The 24,046-nt window shown below is 41.1% G+C and overlaps 1 protein-coding gene across 7 annotated transcripts in view; it reads right to left on the bottom strand.

Annotated features, from left to right (window-relative positions):
• Positions 1-24,046, bottom strand: part of Ptpmeg (protein tyrosine phosphatase Meg) — a 323,767-nt gene that overhangs the window by 122,987 nt on the left and 176,734 nt on the right. For 6 of the 7 annotated variants that reach the window (XM_075682040.1, XM_075682038.1, XM_075682041.1 and 3 more), the window contains 10 exons: positions 20,321-20,434; positions 18,377-18,419; positions 18,140-18,218; positions 17,919-18,016; positions 14,293-14,413; positions 11,996-12,089; positions 8,765-8,853; positions 8,601-8,664; positions 6,455-6,618; positions 5,348-5,416 (listed from right to left, as the gene is read on the bottom strand). In XM_075682040.1, the coding sequence (XP_075538155.1) occupies positions 5,348-5,416; positions 6,455-6,618; positions 8,601-8,664; positions 8,765-8,853; positions 11,996-12,089; positions 14,293-14,413; positions 17,919-18,016; positions 18,140-18,218; positions 18,377-18,419; positions 20,321-20,434 (935 nt within the window). The remainder of the gene's footprint in view (positions 1-5,347; positions 5,417-6,454; positions 6,619-8,600; positions 8,665-8,764; positions 8,854-11,995; positions 12,090-14,292; positions 14,414-17,918; positions 18,017-18,139; positions 18,219-18,376; positions 18,420-20,320; positions 20,435-24,046) is intronic. The other variant, XM_075682037.1, reaches the window with a different exon arrangement.

Below are 24,046 nucleotides of genomic sequence, written 5' to 3'. Positions count from 1 at the left end.
ATGTAGTCAGCCTCACAGTCACAGGCAATGTAGCCCATATACTTTTGACTAAGACTGTACATCTCAACTGAAGTGTTAACTGTTGGCTTGGGCCCTGCAACACGTCTTGGAAGAGGATACAGTACTACTTGCTGATTTGTTAGGTTATGCTAACACAAACAACTGAAACAAATATTACTCACACAATTGCTGCTATGCACTTACATTGTTACTTTACACACTTTAAGCTAGCTAACCTGTGGAGTATTCAGATCACTGCCATCCTTTGTGCAACTGTGTGAGAATGTGGGGTCAAGATTCACATAGGCTAGATTCTGTTGGCTGTCGAGAAACATCAGCGCTCGCTTGCTCTAAGGTCCCAGGTCAAAATACTAAGGTCTGGCTACAACCATCATGTCAATCTGTGTACATGTGAAAATGCGACAATGTGGGTGAAGTCTGGAGAGAAACTTGTGAAGAAAGAAGATGAAAAGAAAAAAAAACCGACTGAAGCCCTGTACAGCGATAGAATGTTGCGTGGATTGGAAAGTGTGGGGAAATAGTGTGGCATTGGTGTGATATTTTTTCTCCTGCATCAGAATCTGCAGCCCAGCCGAATTTGCCCTGAAGGCCAAAGACAAAGTGAGACTGAAGGCATCTGTAGAGAGAAGTGCTTCCCCGTAAAACACTCCTCTCAGTTAGTACACTGAAATACTGGTGGTGTGTACAGCCTGCATACATGCTGCAAAATGGTTTACAAAATACATATGGAAAAATTATGTACATCCCAAGCATTGTGGGAATTGATGCAAACGAAGCTTTCTGTGCTGGCTGCTTTGATTGACGATAATTAGTGGTGATGTTGGTGGTGAAAGCTTAATTTCTTCAACGCTTAGTCTAACACGAGAGTGGTGAGTTGATGTTAAACGTTACCTTGAATTCACCGCTGCTGTTTGTCTGCGTAGTACACAGAACACACAAGGACAGGTGTTTGCTTGAGGGGTCGTTGAGCGCCATATTTCACAACTTCTGAAAGGGTTGAGCATTGCCATTCCTTCACATGGCACTTTGCATTGTGGCAGCAGTATTAAACTTTAATTGGATTATGGGGCTGTACGTGCCAAAACTACAATCGGATATGAGGCAAGCCGCAGCGGCTGACTCTGGATTAATTTTGACAATGTGATGTTCTTTAACGTGTCCCAAAATCTAAGTGCATGTGCGTTTTCTATTTCGCCCCCGTCGAAATGCGGCTGCCATGGTAGGGGTCAAATCCGCAACCTCGAGCAGTGCCATAGCAGTAAAGCTACCGCGGTGGGCACAGAAGCGTTGATTTGACGGTCAACTGCTTCCGTAGTGTCGCCTGGACCCTGCGGTGCACTTTAATTAATGGGGCTCTGCTTCTACGTGCCCTGCGTAATTTGTCCACTTGACATATTTGCATAGTGTTTATCTCTCAGAAACAGCAGGAATGTGCCATACCGTACCTTGAACTTAAGCTTATCCAGTTTCCCCGTGACTGCATGTCGTATAGCAGTAGGGTTTCTTTGCCCTTCTCAGGTCACTTTCGTTCCCCATTCCCCTTGTACAGGAACTGCCTCTTCTACTACCTCCTCTCTACAGTTCTATCTACGTTCCCTCTGGACTCGCACATTAGCAGAAAGGGAAGCGGTTTAGTTTCTGCAATTGTTTTGCGGGGGTCAGAGATAATTACAGCTGTAAAGAGGCTAATGTAGCGATGCCCAGGGAGCTCCAGAAGGCATTGTGCACATTCGATGTGGTGGGGTCCAAATGAGGAGTTTTTCCCATCGCCTTTCCTCTCAGACTCGCTGCTGTCATGTATACACATGCTCTGAACCACTCCCCAACGGGATGTGCCAGACAGCAGCAGCCACAGCAGCAGTGGGAAAGTCGAAGGAAGAGGCAAAGAAAGCTTCGATTTAAAATAACACCCATTCCCACTTGCCCCTTCATTGCATGGCATGTTTGTGCAACCCAACATTGACTGAAGTACAGATAGTTCTAATCTTTTCCAAGTGGTTTATCAATAAAGATTGGTTGATTGATTGATAGAAATTAAAATGTTCTCCAAATGCTATGTTAAGTTAAAAGTGAAATTGCTCAAGCTCTCTGCACAACTAAATATCGGGATATGAGCGCCAGTCAACCTTCCGTTGCGTTCACAGAGAAAGAAGTAGAGCTTTTAGATAAGCTGTAGTAACTGTTTGGCCGTCTTGTAGGCCGTTGTTTCTTTAGCACCATGTGGTAGGCGTTTGTGCATGCATTGTCACTTTGTAGTGTCATCTCTAGCTACGAATTGGTACCCCATTTTCCACCTTTCTTTCTTTCTATTCTTGAATTGTCTTGAGTGTAGCTTTGTGATGATGAACCTGAACCGGCTTGCTGAATCTTCAGCTCTATTGCACTGTGGTAAAACCTTTAAAATTGTCTGCAAAGGCATTTGATGACTGTTAGCTCTTCTAAGAAGCAAACTAAAGCTGCTCGCAGCACAGCCAACTCAGTGCCAGCTGCAAAAGTCCTTTGGCTAACCTGCGATAAAATTGTAGTGCCCGTCGATGAAACCCGGATGCGAATGGCATATGACTGGGATTTTGCTGAGGTTCAGTAGCCTAATAATGACATCAAGTTTTATTTTAACTTATACACATTGTATGGTGCAGACGGCATTTGTAATCAACCATATTAGAAGAGTAATGTTATTAAGCTTGCCTGTGTAGCGTTAGTGTTGCAAAAGCTAGTTGTGATGTGTCAATTATGGCTGCTGTAATATGTTTAATAAAATAATGAAATGCATGACAGTGTATTCAAAATATATACAGATGGCTGGAATTTTTGGCAATGAACTGAAAATTCAGCAGAGCATTTATATGAAGCTTAGATGTAGTGTAACATAGCCTAACGTGTAGACTAAACGTACAGGATGTGCGAGCCAAGGTCGGTGTTCTCGTAGTATGCCAATGGGGCAAAACCATAGTAGAGCAACCAGTTACTCGGTGCATACTTGACAATATATTCCAAGAGGCATCTCTTTGGTTGAAATACTGTCCAAGAAGCTGCCTGTAGGGAGTATTAGAAATTAAAACATTGTGCTTTCTTTTTTGGAGTACTCTGTGCAATTTCTCATCATCAGAAAAATAGAACCCACAAACACTTGCACTAATTTATAGCAGTATGTTTGCTGTGTGGTTTTAAAGCAAAGCTTTCTTTGCCTACCCTCCAAACTCTGCCCACCCCCGTGTGTTCTGCTTCCTTCTGGCATGCAACTATAGATACCAATTTCCTTGATTCCAAGCAACCTGGGTGAAAATTGCCCGTCTTCTCCCCGAGTTTTTCAGAACTAACCTAATTCCCTGAAAATTTCAGGTTTTCCCTAATGGTAGAATTCCTGACAGGATGACGGAATTCATCAAAGTGTTAGAGAGATGTGTGGGAAATGCATGTGATAAATATAGTTAAACCTCCACTGCCAGCTAGCTCCTTATGTCACGCAGGCACTCAACTTATGAAGAGTGAGAGCATCCTGTAGAAGAGGCTTGAAAATGATCTGTAGGATGCTTTAGGATTTCATTAACAATAGCAGAATTTCCATGTTTACAAAACTGAAAAATGAAAAATGAATATGTAAGGGTTCAAAGTTTGAAGTTGGTGCTTTATAAAGATGCCGATTAAACTGTAGGCACTGACAGCAATCACACAAAAGGCACCCATCTCAGTATTAAATGTGCCATAATTCCTAACGGGCCACTGCCCACGTCAGGCTGCTAGAGTCAAAAGCAATGCTAATGTTTCACACTAAACCCACAATGCACTGTGTAAGGTCTCAATGCACAAATAGTACCTACAGTGGAACCCAGATATATCGAATCTGAAGGGGATCATAAAAAATTTTCATATTAGGTATTTCGATAATTCAATATATAAAATAAAAATAATGTGCAAAAGTCTTCAAGAGGATTGTAAAGCCGCTTGTTCTACACAACAATTCGTTATATGTGGGTTCGATATATCGAGGTTACCGTATACAGTAAAACCTTGACTACTCAATTTTATGTTTTTTTCAAAACTTCTGTTAATTGTAGAATTTGTACAGTGACATAATTTGCAGTGTGAATTATACTGGATAACTGGAAAAGCCTGTGTGTCCGTCCGGATAATTCCTAGTTTCTCACAGTGGCCTCTCAGGCCGCCATGCTGCAACACTCTTCCAGCTTCGCATATCGAGGAAGTATCGAGGCCATGACGTTCTTACGGCTCCTGCAATTGCTGTTATCCAATAGCATAATTGCTCCTGATGCTTTCAGTACATCTATGCATGACCTTAGTGATCGGATCTGAAATAGCTATTGCCGGGACTGCGGTTCAGACCCCAAATTCTGCGATGTGGGCACTGATAATCTGTACAGCTGTGTGAAGTGCTTATATCACACGGCGGGTGAACATTAATTTCATCTGTTTGCGCCTGCTACAGGGACTCGCTTTGCTTTTTAACTCCTGGGTTTTCCCAGGTAAATGCCAGCTGTGCAGTGTGTGTCACGGCCATGCTTGTACCAGGACGGCGACGGAATAGGCCGACTAGGCTACGCTGGCTACTTGAACATGGAAGCAGACACGCAGGCCCTGTACGCTAACGTGGTAGATGTAGTTACCAGCAAAGTGCCAGTAGGCAATGGCAGAGACGATAATGAGCCCACTCGTGTGATCGCCTTAGTGATGATTTTCGAGTCTCTTAATTTCGTTTGCAGCTTTGCCGACTGTAGAGAAGGTGACTGTGAGACTCTGCGCATGATTAATAGGCTAGAGATCATGTACAGTATTCTCGGGCGATTATTTTTGGAGATGGTTTCACTCTTGGAATATTTTGAGAGCTGCATGCATTCGCGTATACGACCGACAGCGTTTCTGGCACGGTGCTATGCTCATTATATTCTCACAGTGCCCAGGGTGCTGTCAGTCGCATTCTCCAACCCATCCAGCGGTGATTTTCACAGATTCTCGCGACAGTGAAACTATATTTGAAAATGAATGTGCAAGAATACCACCCCATGATCCTCAGTGCAGCGAACTACTGTACCAGGCAATCTGCATCAATGTAACTTCGGGTCGTCCTGCTACACAGAAAATTAATGTTACATGCTGGTGCCAGCTGTTTTGCCCTTCTTTTTCTAGGTTTTTTTTTTGTTCTTTTCAAGTAATTTGAAAATACACTCATATTTGAAGATTTTAGATAGTGAGGCAGACTTTGAATTAACAAGGTTTCCCAGTGCTTCAAATAAGCACCTACTCATTTTTCAGCAGCTCTCAGATTGAAGGTTTTGCACAAAGAGATGACATGGGAAGGGACTAGTACCTGAGAAAAGGCCGGTCATCTAGGCCCCTCTTCTTCATGTCTTCAAGTGTCTGGTATTCTGTTCGGCCGCTAGAAAGGGAGAGGAAAGGACGGTAAAGTTATCGTTTGAGCTGTAGGGCTTTGTTAGATGCTCATGTGCCTACATATGCTTTGTAGTAAACCTGTGATGACCTCATGATGGTCTTTCAATTAATCCATATGAACCGTGTAGCACCGATGTCCGTCTGCACAAGCCAGGATTGACTGGTTGGGTTTTATTTGCATAGGTTCCTTACTGTTTCGTACACTATATTTTCACAGGTCCAGCATGGCAGCTTTTGAAACACCATATATGTTGACTGAAGAAAAAACTAGAACGGAACCACTGCTTGTCTACAAAATCGATTTTTTGAAGAAAGTAAGGAAGCATACATAGGTAGCCAAGCAATGAAGACAAGAAACAGAATGAGTAAATAGGAAAGCTGTTTTTTTTTTTCGTTATAAACATACATCCCGAGGCACAAATTAAATTCCCTGTCCATTCAAATTCGTACATTCTAAAGCGCAAAACTACAAACACAATCCTCTATCTTCATGAAAATTTAATTAGGTACAAAGGGCAAGGCAGAGATGTTAAAAGTGGTAAACAACTTTCAATATCGACAGCAGGCCAGACATGCAGCCGAGTAAACTGCACAGGCGTGTCAAATGTGAAAAGAAGCACCTAATCTGCAAACAATAATTACAACAGATGTGCAAGTGTGAATGTAACATGCTGCTATATGACATCATACCCCTCCTGTTTTGAATAATGCTTCTCAAAATGTAAATCCAGCACAAAAACAAACATCTTAGTATGCCCAACAACCTTATTCAGAAACACGTGTTCCTTGTGTAGGTCTTATGCCTACCCAGAAACATGCTCGCCCACAAGAACTTTCACAGTCATAATACTTGTACAGCTTGTTAAAGACTATTTTATTGTCACAACATTAGAAATTCTTTTCAAAGACAACAACAAACCAAAGAAAGCTCAGTACAGCCGAGCTTCGAACACAAAAATGTTGATGACGTGTCACTTGGTTTGTAACACCAAGGATAAATAAATTCTTGTCAGTGCTCACATACCTGTATCTGAACTTGGAACCGAGGCTGAAGAGAAACCGCTTGGTGGTTGGACGGGGCAAGTTCAGGCGAAAGAAGGTGTGGTGCTCCACACACGATTTCCACAGGTTCTTGCATGACCGGTAGCTGAGCATGTTGAAGCCGAGGAGATTGTCGTAGCTTTCAGTCTGTGTGACACGAGATGCAGACGAAAAACCACTCAACAATGTCGCGTTGTAGTGATGGTGAATAACTATACAGTGCCCAAATTTGAGTCACAAATCTGACTCTTAATTAAGCATACTTGTGCCGAGAAATACAAGTACCAATCAAAGCACAATGATAGCACTCAACACAGTTGTTGGTCATTGAAATGCGATCTACAGGCCAAGGCATTGACTATTTATACATGACTCCCGCTGTAGACACCGGTGCTCATGTTAATTCTAAAATGCACAGCGATATTTGTTACACAAGGTTCTCTGGCATTGGTGATAACATTTGGCGAAGTTTCGATACATGTAGGCATATCTTGTGCCCGACAATAATTTTGTGGCAATGGTTACCCAGTAAGAAATGGTCACTAGAAAAAAATAAAACAGCACACACATGTCAATATTCTACTTAAGGCCTTAAGCGAGCACGTTGAAAGACAGGTTTAGAAAAAAGTAAGCTACCCATGTTTCATTTAATTTACGATATAGTGCAAATGTGACATGAATTAAGCAATGTTAGTGAGCTATATCTAGTGAGTGGCTCTTCTCAGGTCTATCGTTTGTTCAATTAATGGGACCAACATCCAACTTTTAGGGCCGCCGCCTTAGTGTAGCACAGCAAATACTTGTAGTGGTGGCATAGATACACAGACGGCTCTGTGCAAGAACGGGTGCGACAGAAAGAACATTTTAAAGTTTCGGTTTTCTTTACTGAAGCTGGGAAAAGCACAACCATTACAACTTGCCAAAAGTAGTGCGGAACTTAGACTCGACCTGAGCTGAACTGCTGTACATGCCTGCTGCTATACAAGCACAGTGCCAGCTGACTGCAGACGCACTTCCAAGATGTCATATGCTTTCACAGGCCAAACATGCCACGGGCACAGATTCTCGTGCATCACACAAGATTGCCTGGTTGATGACATATCTTCCTTATTGTGTGTCTGCACGGCACACTACTGGGACTGCTTGTTGTCTACTGGGCGCAACCTCATTTCTACCAATTAAAGATCTGTGTGGTGTTGCTGCAATGAATTTGTTGACATCTACTATCCATTTTTAACATACTAAGCTCACATGAGATTTCATTATTGATGGCCTTCAGTAAAGCCTCAAGACCCACAGCCATATGAAATGTGCACGGAAAATTCTAATGTGAACTCCCTGCGATCAGCAAAATCTTTTGAAATATGTGTTCAGACATCAGAAACACTGACTGTCACATCACTGCCAAACTCTCAGCTTCCAACAACAGTGTTTCTCTTCCCTGAAAAATTCTGTTCCCTAACAGACCAACATTTATCCATTCTGCACACAACATGACCAGCCTAATTCCACTTTTTGCTCTTAATCTGAGACATATAATCTACTGGTGCTTTCTCTCAAATATACACTGCCAACTGCCTATCTCTTTAAGCTATGTCTCCATTTTCTTTTCTACTGCTCGCAGAGCAGCTTGTGGCTTCTGTGCCAATGAAAAATGTGGATGAAAGTTCATACTCCAAGTGAACTTGAGTATAAAAGTGTGCATGGTTAAGTATGATTAAGTTGGTGACATTATGTGCCATGAAATGCTACGTTGTGACTGTCCATTCTTGACCATGGCATATGGCAGAGTGCTGCCTCATGCCACATTTGTGTCAAGCTTGAAATTGAACTTATCATTTATAAGACATCCTAAAATCGTACCCCTTTCTGTTAGTGTGAGGCATCCGTGCCATAACTTCATCGTACATACTGAAAAGTTGTTGACCCCCGTGAAGCATTGAACATTCGTAACATTTTTTAAAATTTATTATGATAAAAATTAAAGCACCCATCTACATTCAGAGATAAATACATTTTCTCGCAAAAACACCAAGAAAAAATGCAAAGTGCAACTTATATATATGCTGTAATACAGCATACTTTTGTAGTTACTCAATGGGGAAAAAAAAGAAGTGTGGAATACTTACCCCTTCTCTTCTCAACTGAATAAAGAACTGTTTTCTCTTGAATGAGATCTTCACTATCTTTGCCCTGGGAAAGAATAAGAAAGGCAAATGAAACAATGACATTGTGCAAGAGGAAAAGAAAAGGAGAATTACAGCTAATTATGAATAAATGTCAAGTGTCTCACCAGGAGAAGGTGTTGATGCGTATGTTGTTCTGAAAAACTACGAGGCCATAGGACGTCACGCCAAGCTGAATTTCAGCTTGTGTAGAGTCCTGCGTATAGAAAAATGGAAGTTACACAGCTTACAACAAAAGTTACTAGGCTCATTAAGCAATTATAAGTGCTAAACAATGTGCCAATTAGACTCATTATAAAAAATGCTAAGCCAGAATTCTCGCAGCGCTCATAACCAAAATGGTGATTTCTGGACATTTGGTGCACTGTTTTTGCTTTCCAGAGCCAAATATGTATGGTGTCAAGAAATGCACGAAAAAGCAAGAAACTAAGCAACAGCTAAACATTAGTCAGCATTTTAGTGAAGTTTTGGTCGCCATATCTTCGACAGTGTGCATTCAGGAAAGCCAACTTGGTAGTAGGTACTTTTCCAAAGGGCCCATAGCAACAGGATGCCCTCTTCACCATTGCATTGCATTGAAAGTGCACCATATAATTTGATGTCATGGATGCTACACCAAGCAGAACTAGCATTGAATAAGCAAGTGAGTTCTGTAAGATTCCGCAAAGTGGAGCCATTTTCATGAAAAGAGACTGGCATTCACATGATGAATCACGCTTTGACACTTCCTGTGGTTGGTGCCAAGTTTCTCTTTAGTTTCATCAGGTTGGCACAAAATGTCAAAAAATATTCAGTGAGACCTTAAATTTCTTAGTGCACTCATGACAAGACATGAGAACCTTTGAACTAACTACAACTGTCCCTTTGAAGCCAAATAATAATGCAAAGTGGCAGAAGAAATTATTAAAAATTTCAAAAATATTGGTCTAATTTGATGTCGAAATGCTTATTACAAAGATGTATTTTCCTTAAAATTATGAGCAAGCAGAAGTTACTGCCTTCTTGTGGAGCCCAGCATATCAACACAATAGAATGTCAATTCAGCAGCAGATGCAGCTCTTGAGAGATGCCAATGGCCTTGTGGGAACTGCAACATCTTTAACATAGCCCCATACATATTCACAATGCTCATAGAGCCCGCAGTTTGCCCTGGCTCGATGAATTTTTCTGCTTCATATTATGATTAACATGTTGCTAAATATTATCAGCATAGTCACAAAACTTCAAATTATTGGGAAGACAACATCAATATGAGAGTAAATGGCACAGTACATCAACGTGAAACATTCAATGCGAAAATACCTTTGTTATATGATGCTCGTTATAAGCATGCTGATGTCAGCAACACTGTATATATATATATATACACACACACACACACACACACACACACACACACACACACACACACACACACACACACACACACACACACACACACACACACACACACACACACACACACACACACACACACACACACACACACACATCTGCACAGAAAGGAACTACATGAAGGAAATAAAATAAAGAGACATCAAACATGTGGCGAGCAACAGCAACATGCCAAAGCTTTTTGGCCATTTATGTAAGGTGCTGCTCAGCAACAATAAAAGCTGGCGGTGGTATTTTAAAGCACTATTTCTGGCAGCAAAGATAAACATTTTATAACATTTTTATAAAGGCAGCGGTTTCTTTTCGCAATTGGATAATTTATCACTGCTCTCTTTCTCGGTCATTACTACTTCATAACTGACTCCACGAGTACCGTCCGATGGCAACTGCAAATGAGTTCCCTGAACTCACCCAATCACAAATGTCATTTAATACTCCAGGGTCACAGCAAGCAAATAACAAATTAGATTAATATCATACCTAAGAATGACACCAGTAATCCTTCCGGACAAGGCTTTAATCATGAAATTCCACAGCTATTTATTACACAGCCTACTGCAATGGCATAAAGTACTTCGTGTACATTGGCCCCAAGGTGTTCCATACAATAATAGGTAAGGTTCAACATGCTCATATTTCAGTTCCATAAGACAGTGACCTCATAGCAATGCCTAATAAGAATTCTAGAAAGGAGGTGATGACCTTTTATTATAGACAGCTCCATACTGCAGAGCTCTGCACAGCTGGAAAATTTTAATCTAAGCATTTAAGCATGTATGACCCACCACTGTGGCTCAACGGCAATAGTGCTGCACTGCTGAGCACTAGGTCATGGGTTCAAAAAAAAAAAAAAATCAAATTATGGGGTTTAACGTTCCAAAACCTCTATATGATTATGAGGCATGCTGCAGTGGGGTACTCTGGAAATTTTGACCGCCTGGGATTCTTTAACGTGCACCTAAATCTAAGTAGTACATGGGTGTTTTTGCATTTCGCCCCCCATCGAAATGCAGCTGCAATGGCCGGGATTCGATCCTGCAACCTCTTGCTTAGCAGCCCAGCACCATAGCCATTAAGTAACCATGGTGCGTAGGTCATGGGTTTGATTCCCAGCCGTGGTGCCAGCATTCCGATGGGGCGAAATGCAAAAATGCCCAGGTGCCATGCTTTTGATGCTTATAAAAAACAACAGGTGGTCAAATTGGTCCAGAGCATCACTACACTGTCCCGCATAATCCATTGCCTAGTTTCAGTATGTTAAGCTGCAAAACTTTTTCCATGTGCTTTATCCTTGTTCTAAAGGGCAGGGAGGTGCCTGGCTGCCATTATTAAATGGACTTGTAAGTTCAGCTCCATACGACGTTTCATTTGTCCTCAATATTAAGGTACTAAAACATTCAGGTGGTGTGAACAAGCCTTTCAAGCACAGACAGCGAAAATTTCTAGCCATAATCAACACAGTTCAATGACGCAGAAGTACCATTTCATTCCTCGACTATTACACTAGTCAGTAAAAGAATGCTCTACATTTCGAGCTGTATGACTTCATTGCATCCATAACTGTCAGTATATATCTGCTGCATCAAACACTTCACAAGCAACCAGTCCATGCTCATAAACTCCACAGATTCCATGCTCCATGCAGCAAAACCAATCAAAATCGAATAAAATCATGCCCTTTCAATAACACAAAACCTTATACTCTAATAAAGAGCCAGGACTGGGTGCATGCATGTAGCCTGTACAGGAGATAACAGCGTGTAAAGGTAAGCCTATTTCATATCAGTACTACACTGTGATGCATGAGTGCATGATCACCTACTAGGATGTTGCCATCTTTCGTGATAAAAACGTGGGTGGCTACAACATATAGGCACAATCAAGCAAACACATATACTGCTAACCTACAGAACATGCAATACAAACATGCAAACGTTCCTTACCCTTACCCTTGCCTTGTGCAAATCCACACCGTACATGTCCAACCTCTTTGCGTGCTCAAGAAAGTTGAACTCTGCGTCTGCTGAATTCTGGCCTCTGAAGTGTGAGAAACAGCAATTTAAAAAGATGAAATGTGATTAGGGTCTTACAGTTCCAAGAAAGAGGAGATCCTAAATTCAGAGAAGGCTAGTTTCTTGTTTCTCTGGCCGGACCTACAAAATACACCGAAGAGCCTTCCTTATCATTTCTGTTTTTAAACATGACAAGATTAATATTTTTTTTGTAATATGAATGACTTTAAGCACAATTAATGCTCGGACTGACGCCAGCAACTGTGAAATATAGCTCAAATGCAAAAAAAGGAAGTCTTAAGATTACGATACTCCTTAATGTGAAATTTGAATGCAGCTGAATACGTGTTCTCATTTCGCAATATATTGAGGCAAAGTATTCGAGACCGAAATCACCACACCGACTGGCAGTGGGCTAGTGCCACCATCGCCTTCACAGAGGGAGGGACAGTATGGGAATGCAGTATGATGAGCGGCTTTGGAGCCGGCTGTGGAAGAAGACGATGGTGAACACGTGAGCAGTGGCACGAGCGCATTTGTGCAGTTACGCCAAGAAAGCTGACGCCCAACCCAGGAACGGGTGACTAAGAGCGGCGCTCTAAAACATGGCTTGTGCAACATGCGCAAGTAAACTTAACCACTGCCTGTTTTATATATAAGGTCGCACTTTTCCACTCCTGCAACAACGCCGCCTCAGGATTAAGCAGGATTACCATTTACCAAGCACCCCACCAGATGTGAATGGCAAAATCAGGTAACAGACACAAAGCAAAAGCCAATGATGGACTCACTGCTCATCGTCATGATCATCACCAATGCTGTCAGTGATAATATTCATACTGTCAATAATACTGATAATAACACTAATGAGTTAGATTTACACCACATGGTGCTTTGTCTTATTTTCCTGACCCGCCGTGGTTGCTCAGTGGCTATGGTGTTGGGCTGCTGAGCACGAGGTCGCGGGATCGAATCCCGGCCACGGCGGCCGCATTTCGATGGGGGCGAAATGCGAAAACACCCGTGTGCTTAGATTTAGGTGCACGTTAAAGAACCCCAGGTGGTCAAAATTTCCGGAGTCCTCCACTACGGCGTGCCTCATAATCAGAAAGTGGTTTTGGCACGTAAAACCCCAAATATTATTATTATTATTTTCCTGTGATAGAAATGGAAAGCAGTCGAAGAGTAGACATTTGGACTAGTTAGTTCATGAGTTGAGCTGTAAAACACAGCAGTAACGGGCACGAGGTTATTTGAGAACAGCACTGGCATGCACCACATTTTTTTAATAGAAAACTTTTCACCCATGTTGACAAACATGGAGTACACAAAAATGTAAAGTTCAATATTTTAAAAAAGCTGGTGACAATAATTCCAAAGGCATTCTGAAATGTGATGACACGCTGGCTGATTTCGGCACGAACATCAAACTGAGGCAACAAATAATCTTAGTTATTGAACGTCTAACTTTTTACATGGAGGCCACATTCATCAATTTCACTGACAAGCTTTTTGTTCAAAAAGCAGGTGTCTACTGCAGCTGTTGTTTGTAGTTTTGTCATGTCTCATCATTTTACTGCTTTCCTGCTAAAGGCAATCAGCAGAGGAAAGAATACAGCCAGGGCTGTGGGTCTTCTATAAAACGTTCCAGCAGGTGGTGCCACCAGTAGCCTATAGCAGGTGCTGCAGCGTAAATTTTGAGTAATTCTTAACAAAGACAGTCAAGTAGACATGAATGACAATTTTTGTCGACTGAACATTTGCAGTGACAGACTGAAAATGTGCGCTTACGACAAACAGAAACTGTTTAATTAAACTACGTTAACTCATTAGCTCATGAAACATTATTAAATGACACATGTTGCAAATGAAGAACTGAAGCTTGGCAGTGCTCAAAGCAGGTGCGTTTAGTAGGTTCAGACATGCACCACTATTGAGATGTTCATCCCCAACCATGTAGCAAGATGCCATTAACATTTCACATATCCTTTTCCCGCAAAGCCTCTGTTAAAAAACTACCTGGAATGCCAGTGTATATTGCTGATGGTTTTCAGGTGAATAGCACAAAACAGCTGTTAGTCTCAAGATTCATACTGAGTACACATGCCTTTAGAACTGACTGGCTTCAATTTTGCTACGACAATTAAACACCATTGCTGTTTAAAACTTGTGTGACGTTGCTGATAGCTTTTGTAGGTGAAGACAATGATGTTGGCTATCATACGTACTTGTGCAGCTTGTGCAGCTCAGCAATCTTTTCCTCCAGCTCTTCCGTTTGATGAGGCACTAATCTCATGTCAGCCAGGTAGCCATGCTTGTGATCATCAGGATTGTAGTCTCCCAGTTCAGCTGTGTGATGAGCAAAATGTATTTTAGACACTACAGGGTTTTATGTGTGCATGTGTGTGTGTATGTACAGTAGAGCACATCTACAACGAAAGCCTGTACAACAAAATGACCTGCATAATGAAGAAATAATTCTGCCCTAGTTCCACTGCAAGCGGTACTGTGCACAACCTTTACAAGTTACTTGTATAATGAATGGCTTCAGAGGTCCCAAGCACTTCATTATAAAGGGATTTGACTATATGTGTGTGCATAGGAACAAAAGTAACACTGCCAGTGACCTCTCCAAGCTCATTATCATTAGCTTCAGTAATGCTACCTGTACAATACACTTTTAAAGGGGCCCTGAACCACCTGTGGGGCTTGGTGAAATAACAAAGTCCGCGGGTAGCATACGCTGCTGTGAATGTCTCAGCGAAGTTTTTCTGTCGCACGCGGTGTGCGGAGCTCGCAAGCGGAGCCTGAAGTCATCTCTCTCAAACACTCCCTTTTCAACAGAAGCCTGCTCCTCATTCCCTTCTGGACACTTTATTTCATAATAAAGTGGATTCCGACATGTGACAGCTGCTATTGGTAGTTGCAGTCTGCGACGTAGCGTAGATACCATGGCTGCCGCAGGGTGCCACCACAAGTCTGCTGGCTAAGCGCACTGCAGCTCACTGAGGAAAACTACATTTGGCTTACGTTTAGCATGTCGCAAGCACTAAAATCGGAAGTTGCGGCATCTAGATTAACACCCAAAATGAAATTTGAACTGCGTGCCACAGTGACATTTAGAAGGCGGAGCACTGTGGGCATGCCCCACTCTGCCGTAACCTTTGCAGTACAAGGCACTAAAGAAGTAGAAGCACCACAGAGACCGTGTTTGATTGTCAATAACTCTGCTTCTGCTGAACGCATTCAGGTACTTTTTGCGGCAGAGTATTCCTGAAACAGCAGATTTTCACTTCAAATGTTTTTCCCCACTTTGGTAAAAAGTCATTCAGGGCATCTTTAAGGCATGTCGATTCCTGTCAGATGCCTGACAAGAAAAATGAAGAACCCAGGTGCCCATGCAATGGGGAATACCCTGTTCTTTCGTTACACAATTTGTGTGCTATATACTGAGGACTCTCGTGAGATTTACATATTGCAGTCACACGATAGTCTTGAGCTGTACACATTGTTTGGTGCAACAGATAATCACAACAATGCTTTTTGCCATACTTGTCAAATAAACATTGACTCGAAACAGGTGTGGTAACATCAAAACACCTAAAACTTGTCCAGTGTGAGTCAGCACTAGTAAAAATTCTGGAGTTTACTGTCGTAACCTGGGACCACTGCCCAAAGCCCCCATTTTCGATATGATAGAATCGAAACCACATGCAGGGCAGGCTTGTAGTTGAATACGTTCAGGAAGGAACAATGCGAATCAAATGAGGGACAGGGAAAGCAGCAGGCAAAACAAACACTGTGATTGCACTTAAAGGATTTATTGCAGCAAGAAGCAAAACAATTAACCCACCATCCCTTCCCTGCAAAAGTGGATGTCCAGCGAAACTGTTGAAAATGACCATTACAACTGCTGAGGGCGGTATGCAAGGCTTTATTGCTATAGAGCAATGGTCGTAAATTAGAGTAATGGTAGTAATTGGACTAATTGTAATTTTGACAGCATGCGACCACCCATAGCGGTGCTGCAACAATGTTGAAATCAGTTGCTAAGCTGGTTCTTTTATGCAAAAAAGGCTAGGGATGTCACTCCCTGTGTCGTAAGCTGCCATCGCAACTTGTATAACAGTAATCTTTACTGGGATGCAGGGAGTGCTACAGGCTTCGCATTGTTATCAAGAGTGCCTTACCACCAATTATGTGGCTGAAATGCTCATTTTGGGCTTGTTCTTTATTGAAAAGTATGCTGTCCTGTATGTTGTATGTGCGATTCCAAAGAATGTATGCACTGCTTGCGTCACTCTGTTGAGTGCTTGAAGCCTGTGCCTTAACAGAGGGTATGAGCCACTGCTCCTGGCCTGCACTGCTGCCGGGACAGGCCCACATTTTTGCTAATGGATGCAGACACGAGAAATGACGACCACCAAGAGGTTAACAGCTTCGCTGTAATAAACACAAAGAATGTTGTATGGCATGTGTAAGATAAGACATAATTTAACTCATCAGTAACGCATGCCGCACATATGCTGCGCTTCTTTGACATGCTTAATTAAAGCGTAGGTGACATACAAGGTGAAATCTCGATAAACGTGTTACATTCCTACTACATTTGAGGTTGACCAGTTGTTATATCTAAACACAACTTCCGTTTTATGCAAGACGGCAAAATTTACAATGTGCGGCCAGGTTTGAGCAATTGGAACTCTGAGCAATAACAGAGGGCTCCTATGGTTACTTGCTCAGACACTGCTACATTGCTTTCCCACTGAGACTGTTTGATGGCATTGCTATTCCGTGTGCACGGGTGCACAGTCACATGGTATTTTTCATATTTCGTGGACTTCCTTTATTTGCCGGAAAAAAGAAGTAGACACAATGTTTACCTTGCTGGAAACCTTTCACTTTTATGTCTGTTAGAATTTCCTACAACCTCCGAATTGACAACTTGACAATTAGAGCAACAGCTAAAATGTTAGGTGCCTTATAGACTCGTGTATGGGCGGCACTTTCTTTTCCCAGAATTTTGCCTTTACACAAGACCGAACCTTTTGGTCAAAATGGTGCTGGCACAGCTGGCGGCTTCTGCACAACCTGGGCTCATTGCACCAGATGTCAGTGCGCAGCTCTGGCCATCTGGTAGCGGCATGCCAAAGTACGCAGTGCACGGGGCATCAGGGCATCAAATGCGATTGCTTCTCTGTTGGAAGATTTTTTTTCCAAATTTTGGGCTGCCAAATAGGGGATGCAGCCTTTACACAGGTGTGGCCTTTACGTGTCTATACGGTAATTGTTGTTTACTAATTGAAGGTCACTGACTAATATATTACTGGCAGTTTCTAAACAAAGCTCTAAACATTATGCGGTTCATTTTGCTTGTGTGGAATAATCCATGTTCTTTTAAAACTTGGTGCATGATAGCTGGGGCGCACTGTACAATAGAGACCTATAGCAAAGTTTGATGCGCAGTATTGCTTATCCATAGTGGCATGTTAGGGAATTAATAAAGACACAGCAGTGCTGATGGTTTATGTCATGTTTAAATTGAGCGGGCATAACTCTTACTGGACTAACCAACTATATCTTGCTTATTTGATGGCGCATGTCATCAGTAAGATAATCATTACGACGGCATTTGTTGTACCTTTTCTTCTTGAAAAGAAGGCTCTTACAAGACAACAGTGCTTTAAGCACATTGTTTTTGACAATGGTATCACAATATATTATCAGTGCTGCTGCTTCCCCATATCTCTTGCAGTTTTCAGGTAGCTCTCAGCACCATCATGCCTCCACTACACTCTAACGCTCTTACATCTGAGATAAATATCCCGGAAGGAAAGGGCACAGCAACACTCACATTGAACAGCGTAGCTGGCAAGAAGAGCTGCCGTGGCTGGTGGGATAACCAACCTCCCTTCTAGGATGTCCTTTTTGAGTTGAAGAAAAAAGTAGTACCTGACAACGAGGAAACGAAAAATGTTATTAGATTTCGAAAGCTTTGCACAGGCGAACCGTCATTTCTCCTAACACATGGGCATATCAGTGCTTGTTTTGAGTAAGAGGAGAGATGATCCTTGCCTCGTCCACTCTTCCTGAAGTTTGCTAGGGTCAGAAACGTAGAACTTTACGCGAAAGTAAAGCAGGTACGGAGGTCCAACTGAAAATGGTGGAAAGCAAGAAGCAAGAACTTCACTCACTGCAGTAATTACTGGCATTTGTCAAACAAGGTGTTGCCACTCTTTCTTCAAGGAAAAATTAATGACTAATTAGGCAATGAGAAAAACAAAAAGAAAGCTGGATTTGAACGGAACTTACCTTTCATCTGTTTTTTGATACTTTTTACAGGATCAAGCCACCTCTGAAATGCAGTTAAGGAGACAAAGAAAAAATTAGATAGCCATCCAAGCTATTGCATAACATGGACAATTCCAAGGATGGTGTCACAAAATATATTTAAAATATGAGGAGTTCAAGTAACCAACACAAGCTTGTAAACAGCATCCAAGCAACATCTGTCACACATTCAATTATGGCATGTCACGATTATTAAAATCAACTTTCAAGAGAGAGAGAGAGAGAGAGAGAGAGGAAACTAGTAAAGGCAGGGAAGTTAACCACACAAACAACCATTTGTATACCATACATGGAGAATGTTGGCGAGGAATTGAAACTAAGAAGGAAAAGACAAAACCTGAGACTTTACATGCACATTGTCTATAAGCTTCCCCTCAGATCTGCTGATTAAAAAAAGATTTGTTGAAGCCAACACAGCTTCTTGGGTTGATGATGGTTAGTGGAGTAGGTATGGTTGAAGTGTAGCTGCATATCTCAAATCTTGTTTTATTTTTCTCATCTACAAAGTGTCTGCTGGCTTTATTTTAAAGCTGTAAGTTAATGTATTTCTGAATAAACAAGCAATGTTACTCGACACTACAAAGAACTTACAGCAAGAAATGGCAGGTGAAAACAAACAATATTAATTAAGGAACCTTTTAGTACAGAAATAACAAGGTCATGAATTAGTATGCTAATGTAAACTTTTATAATGTTATTTCAGTTATTAAGGCTTCATAAAGAAAAAAAAAACACCTGCTGTAGACAGAAATGTGTCTGTTGTTATTACTTTTTTTTTTTTAATCTTGTCACAAGCCTAGTGCCTGAACTTCCAGAACTGGAGCTGGAAACATTGCAGAGCTGGAACTTACGGTGCATGCAAGGCACAAGTTGGACAACACAACTGAACCACTGACTGAAAAAAAACATACTGATTCAGCCATTTTAAGGATAATGCAAGCTAAACCCTCCTGAAAAGCTGGAGTAAATGGTATACCCAAATGCACTCAAACAGGCATACAGGACTTCCTGTCATTTGCTTCAAAAATGCACTTGAGGCTAAACATGTAAAACAAGAAGATGATGAGATAAACAAGTATGTGCATACCGTATTATCAAAACCAAGTGATTCAAGTTCCTTGCAAGTTATTCCTAATCAAACAATACAAAATCCTCAGAAAATAATCACAGCCACACTGTCTACATGGATTTCACTATCACTGTAGCTTGGATGCACCAGGCAGTTTCACAAAAAGCACGAAAAATGAAAGGTGTGCCAATATTCGAATTTTTATAATACAAATCAAATAGTCTGTGCTATTTTATTTGTATTTGATTAGAGAATTCACAATTCAATATTGTCAAATTATTGTCTTTGTTCAAATGAAAGATGTGACAAAAGAGATTACACTTGATGGGAGTGTCAAAGGGAAAATATGAATGCAAATGAGTACTCTTCGGAATAATTCTGCTGTAAGACATCTCCGAATGCTACAGAGAGGTACCAGTTCTTCATCAAAGATGTGGATCAGCCAGGAAGTTTATCACTTAAAAGGTCCTCTGTTGCCCTGAAATTAAGTTGTGAACGGCATTGCATGCATGTAGCAAATAATGAAATGCAACCTTTTGGGCCTGGCATAATCCCTGCAACACATGCACGCATGCATGCACACGTTAGAGACACTGCAAATCAGTGTTGAATTTGTTTTCTTTCAGATATTCAGATAAGATAATATCAGAAATGTGTTAGAAGCTGAGAAAGAAAGTCATTGTCCATAGTCTGCTGAAAAACAGGCTGCCACCTAAATGCAATATTTTGTCACCAGACAATCCTAAAAACTGCAAAACATGGCATAAAATCCACTAAAGTGGCAACAACATGCAAATGGAAAATGCCATACATGCAAAGCCATATTTAATACATACCATGCCATCAATGGCTGATGCCTTTTCTGAAAATTGCAGCCCAAAGTAATCCTTTTCCACCAGCTCGGAGTGTCGGAAGACGAGGTCAAATAAAACTTGGCCTTTGGATCGTTTCTGCAATGTTATCAAGAGCATACACAAGATGGTCAATTTCCTGCCACAGCAACATCCCATGGGGTCTAACATCCCAAAGCAATGTATGGGCTATGAGAGACTCAACACTGCGGGACTCTGGATTAATTTTTATTACCTGCAGTTCCTTACTATACACTCACATCTATAAGCACACAATGTGAAACCAACAGATAATGAAGCCAAGGAAAGGACATGAAAATTTTTCTCGTTTTCGAAATGTAGAAATGTTGAGGTAAATGTAAATGAAAGCAGACGAAGAGACAACCTGCTGCCAATGGGAACTAAACCCACATCCTCCTCATTCAGTAAGCCGGTGAGCTGATGGGTGTCCAGTGGCAGCAAGAATTGAACCCATGACCTCTCGCAGCCAAGGCAAGCACGCTACGACAATTCTATGACTGACGTCCTACCACTGGCAGATCCAGAAGGAGTCTGGGCCCTGGGGGTCCAGACTCTTCCCAAGACAAATCCTACTGACAGCATTGGGCATGCAGCGAGACCTCCAACCCCCAACTCCTCCCTCGTTATCTGCGTGCTGGAATGAGGGCCCCCTTGTGAAGGCTACCCTGGATGTGCTTTTGGGTGCTACACCCTCTGCACAGTGGCAGCAAGTTGTTTTTTTTTTCTCATCCATTATCATTTTCTATTACCTCATCATTTCTACATTTCAACTGATACAACGAATAATTTCTCCTGTGCTTTCCTTTGCTTCGTTATCTGCTGGCTTCGTATGGTTGTGGCTGACAAAAAAAGCCAAGCTTTTCAGTTTCCGCCCTTCTTTGCATTGATTATAACTACACAAGTGTTTTTTGTGTCTTGCCCCCATCTGAATTCAGCAGATGCAGCCAGGCATCAAACTCGCAAACTCGTCGCTGGGCAACAAAATTCCACAGTCACCGAGCCACCGCAACGCTTTAGAAATACCACAAGACATAGGCATGCAGCTTAATTTTTGGTAATATTATGTAACTATAGATAAATATACTGTTAACGAAAAAATCTAAAGGAAGTTCACACGTAGGCAACTTCTGGATTCTGGAACTGTTTATTCAACAAAGACCTACCCCCAGTGAGACATTCATAATTATATGGAGGTATTTACCACAGTTGAGCAAATAGCAGCCTCCTGATTCACCGGTATTAAACATATACTGATCTAAATAGTCAAACATTTATCCACCCTTTTAGCACTCCGACATTACTTAAAGTTTCTTCACTGCTTCTTGTAACCATCACATTTCTTCTCTTAAGAAAAAGAAAGGTTGTTTGTTGCATAGGCCAACGTATGCTCCATTTCAATGGTGGCCACAGTGTAGAAGTATTGAATACCAAATGCAAAACCAAAATCGTCCCCTGAAAATGTTAGTTTAGAAGTAATGTGCATGATATGAACAATTAAACACAAAGACGCTTCAATGCATAAGCTGCAATTGCTTTCCAAAGCTTTCAAAGTCCCACTGTTTTCTAAAGTGCACATTATAAAACTTATATAAACTACTTTAAATTGTGGGAAGAAAAATAAGGGAACCCAAGACTCAATATTTTTGTTACAACCATTTGAAGGAAACAGACAACGAACCCAGAGAAAGCAAAGGGTGCTATGTTTATTCAAAATGTAGAAATAATAACTAAAAGGAAAATCAAAGTGGATGGTGAGACAAATTGTGGCTTTAGGTCCACAATTAATCAGCTGGCGCGCTGAAAGTTTTGCAATATAAAAAAGCAAAAAGAACCAGCCTGATCATACATACACCGTGAGAGCAAAATAAGTGAAACAAATTTTGAAACTTGAAAGCCAGAGGGGAGGATTATATATATTAAATTACACTGATGCCTGAAAGGGCTAGTGAAATGTTCTCGTTAATATCACTTTCATTACCAGAATTTTTGTAGTGTCCAGAATAAAGCATTGTCAATTTCACTCTTTAACTGCATGGTGCATCATCAGCAATATAAGCTGACAATTTTTGGGAGGTAGGATGCCCCATTAAAAAAGGAATAGCTTCTATTTAAAATTTCATGAGGGCCAAATTACCAGGTCCTGCCATGACACTTTTCTTTTGCCTAAGTTTGCCCTATATTTATTTATTTATTTATTTATTTGTAATATATCTTACAAGGCCCCTACATGGGGATTGAGTAAGGGGGGGCATACAATCAAGTACACACAATCTAGTAACAACAATAATAAAAGAAAACAGCAGCCAAGTGCACAGCCTAAAGTCAAAGAAACATATTAGCTGCATAAAGCTGCATATGAGTACAATAAAAAGGAACTACATAAGTTTGTAACAAACATATAACAGTGAAAGAAAAAGGTAGAAAAAATAACACAGAACAGTGAGTGTTATATGAATGGTTAACAAGGGTTAAGCGAGTTCAGTGAGTGCTTGAATTTATCACGGTCAGTTTCCGCAACTATGTTGTTGGGGAGGCTGTTCCAGAGCCGAATGGCACGTGGGATTGCAGACGAGTTAAATGCTCCTGTTTTACCATAGCATCTAAAACTTTGTTATACACAATTATTAAGCCTAGTCACCTGCATAAAGCCCAGAAAAATAGCACTGGCATTTAAAGCAAAGAATGTTTAAGAGCTTCAGTCCATAAAACTTATTGAAACATTACTTTACAACAAGAAGCTTACAAGTTGTACTAATGAACAAAAGAGCACAACTGAAAATGCCTATTATGTACAGAGGGCGAAAATATGAAAAGGAGCACTAATCTATGTTATACAAATGTAAACCGCTGCAGAGGTGAGGTATGAGTTCAAATGTTAGCTTACTAACAGTAGTAAGATAGCTGCCCAGTTTTCAATTTCAGTGCAATAGGCAAATATGTATAATTGCCTAATTAGTGGTCTGGACCACAAGCCAGGTGTCCTCTAACATGTAGCTGTCCTCTTACACATCTGGGACATGGATCACTGAAGATGTGATAGCCCAATGGCAAGAGGACGTCCACGTAATGACTTCAGCCTATGATGTTGGGCTTCCACAAGACCAAAAATTTTTTGCTTCACTCTACCCTAGCATAACAATACACTACCACTTAAATAAAAAAAATTGACTATCAAGGCATTTCATTTGATATTAGAAATGAAGAGGTGCTATCAAATTTACTAAATCCCAATATTGAGCGAACGTTATTATGCATGAGCAGCCTAACAACAGCATAAGACACCCACTTAAATTATAGGAGAGCAAAAACAAAATAGTGAACAGCCACATGTTTACCCTCAGCAGCTTGAGCCTAGCATTTTCTAATGGAAGAAACCAAGGCAACAAGTGAGTCCCAGTCTTGCTCTTGCCATGCATGGTCATTCTGCCCATGAGTTGGCAAAGAAGTTCATGAGATCCTTGATTCGTAACACAGTAGTACATTTCAAAGTTTGCAATGCAGATGGAAAGTGGATAGCCATTCTCCACTCACTCAAATGCATTGATGATACATAGGAAATAATTTTCTTCTGATAATGTTGAGCAATGCAACGTTTGAGGGCTTCAAATATTTTCCCAACTTTCTTAAAGAGAAATTTCTTATAAAAATTTTAAAGTTTGTTTCAAATGTTTCTGTACTTACCTAGCGTCC

Source organism: Dermacentor variabilis, chromosome 2 (assembly GCF_050947875.1).
Source record: "Dermacentor variabilis isolate Ectoservices chromosome 2, ASM5094787v1, whole genome shotgun sequence".
NCBI lineage: Eukaryota > Metazoa > Arthropoda > Arachnida > Ixodida > Ixodidae > Dermacentor > Dermacentor variabilis.
This window is presented reverse-complemented; position numbering and strand designations above follow the sequence as displayed.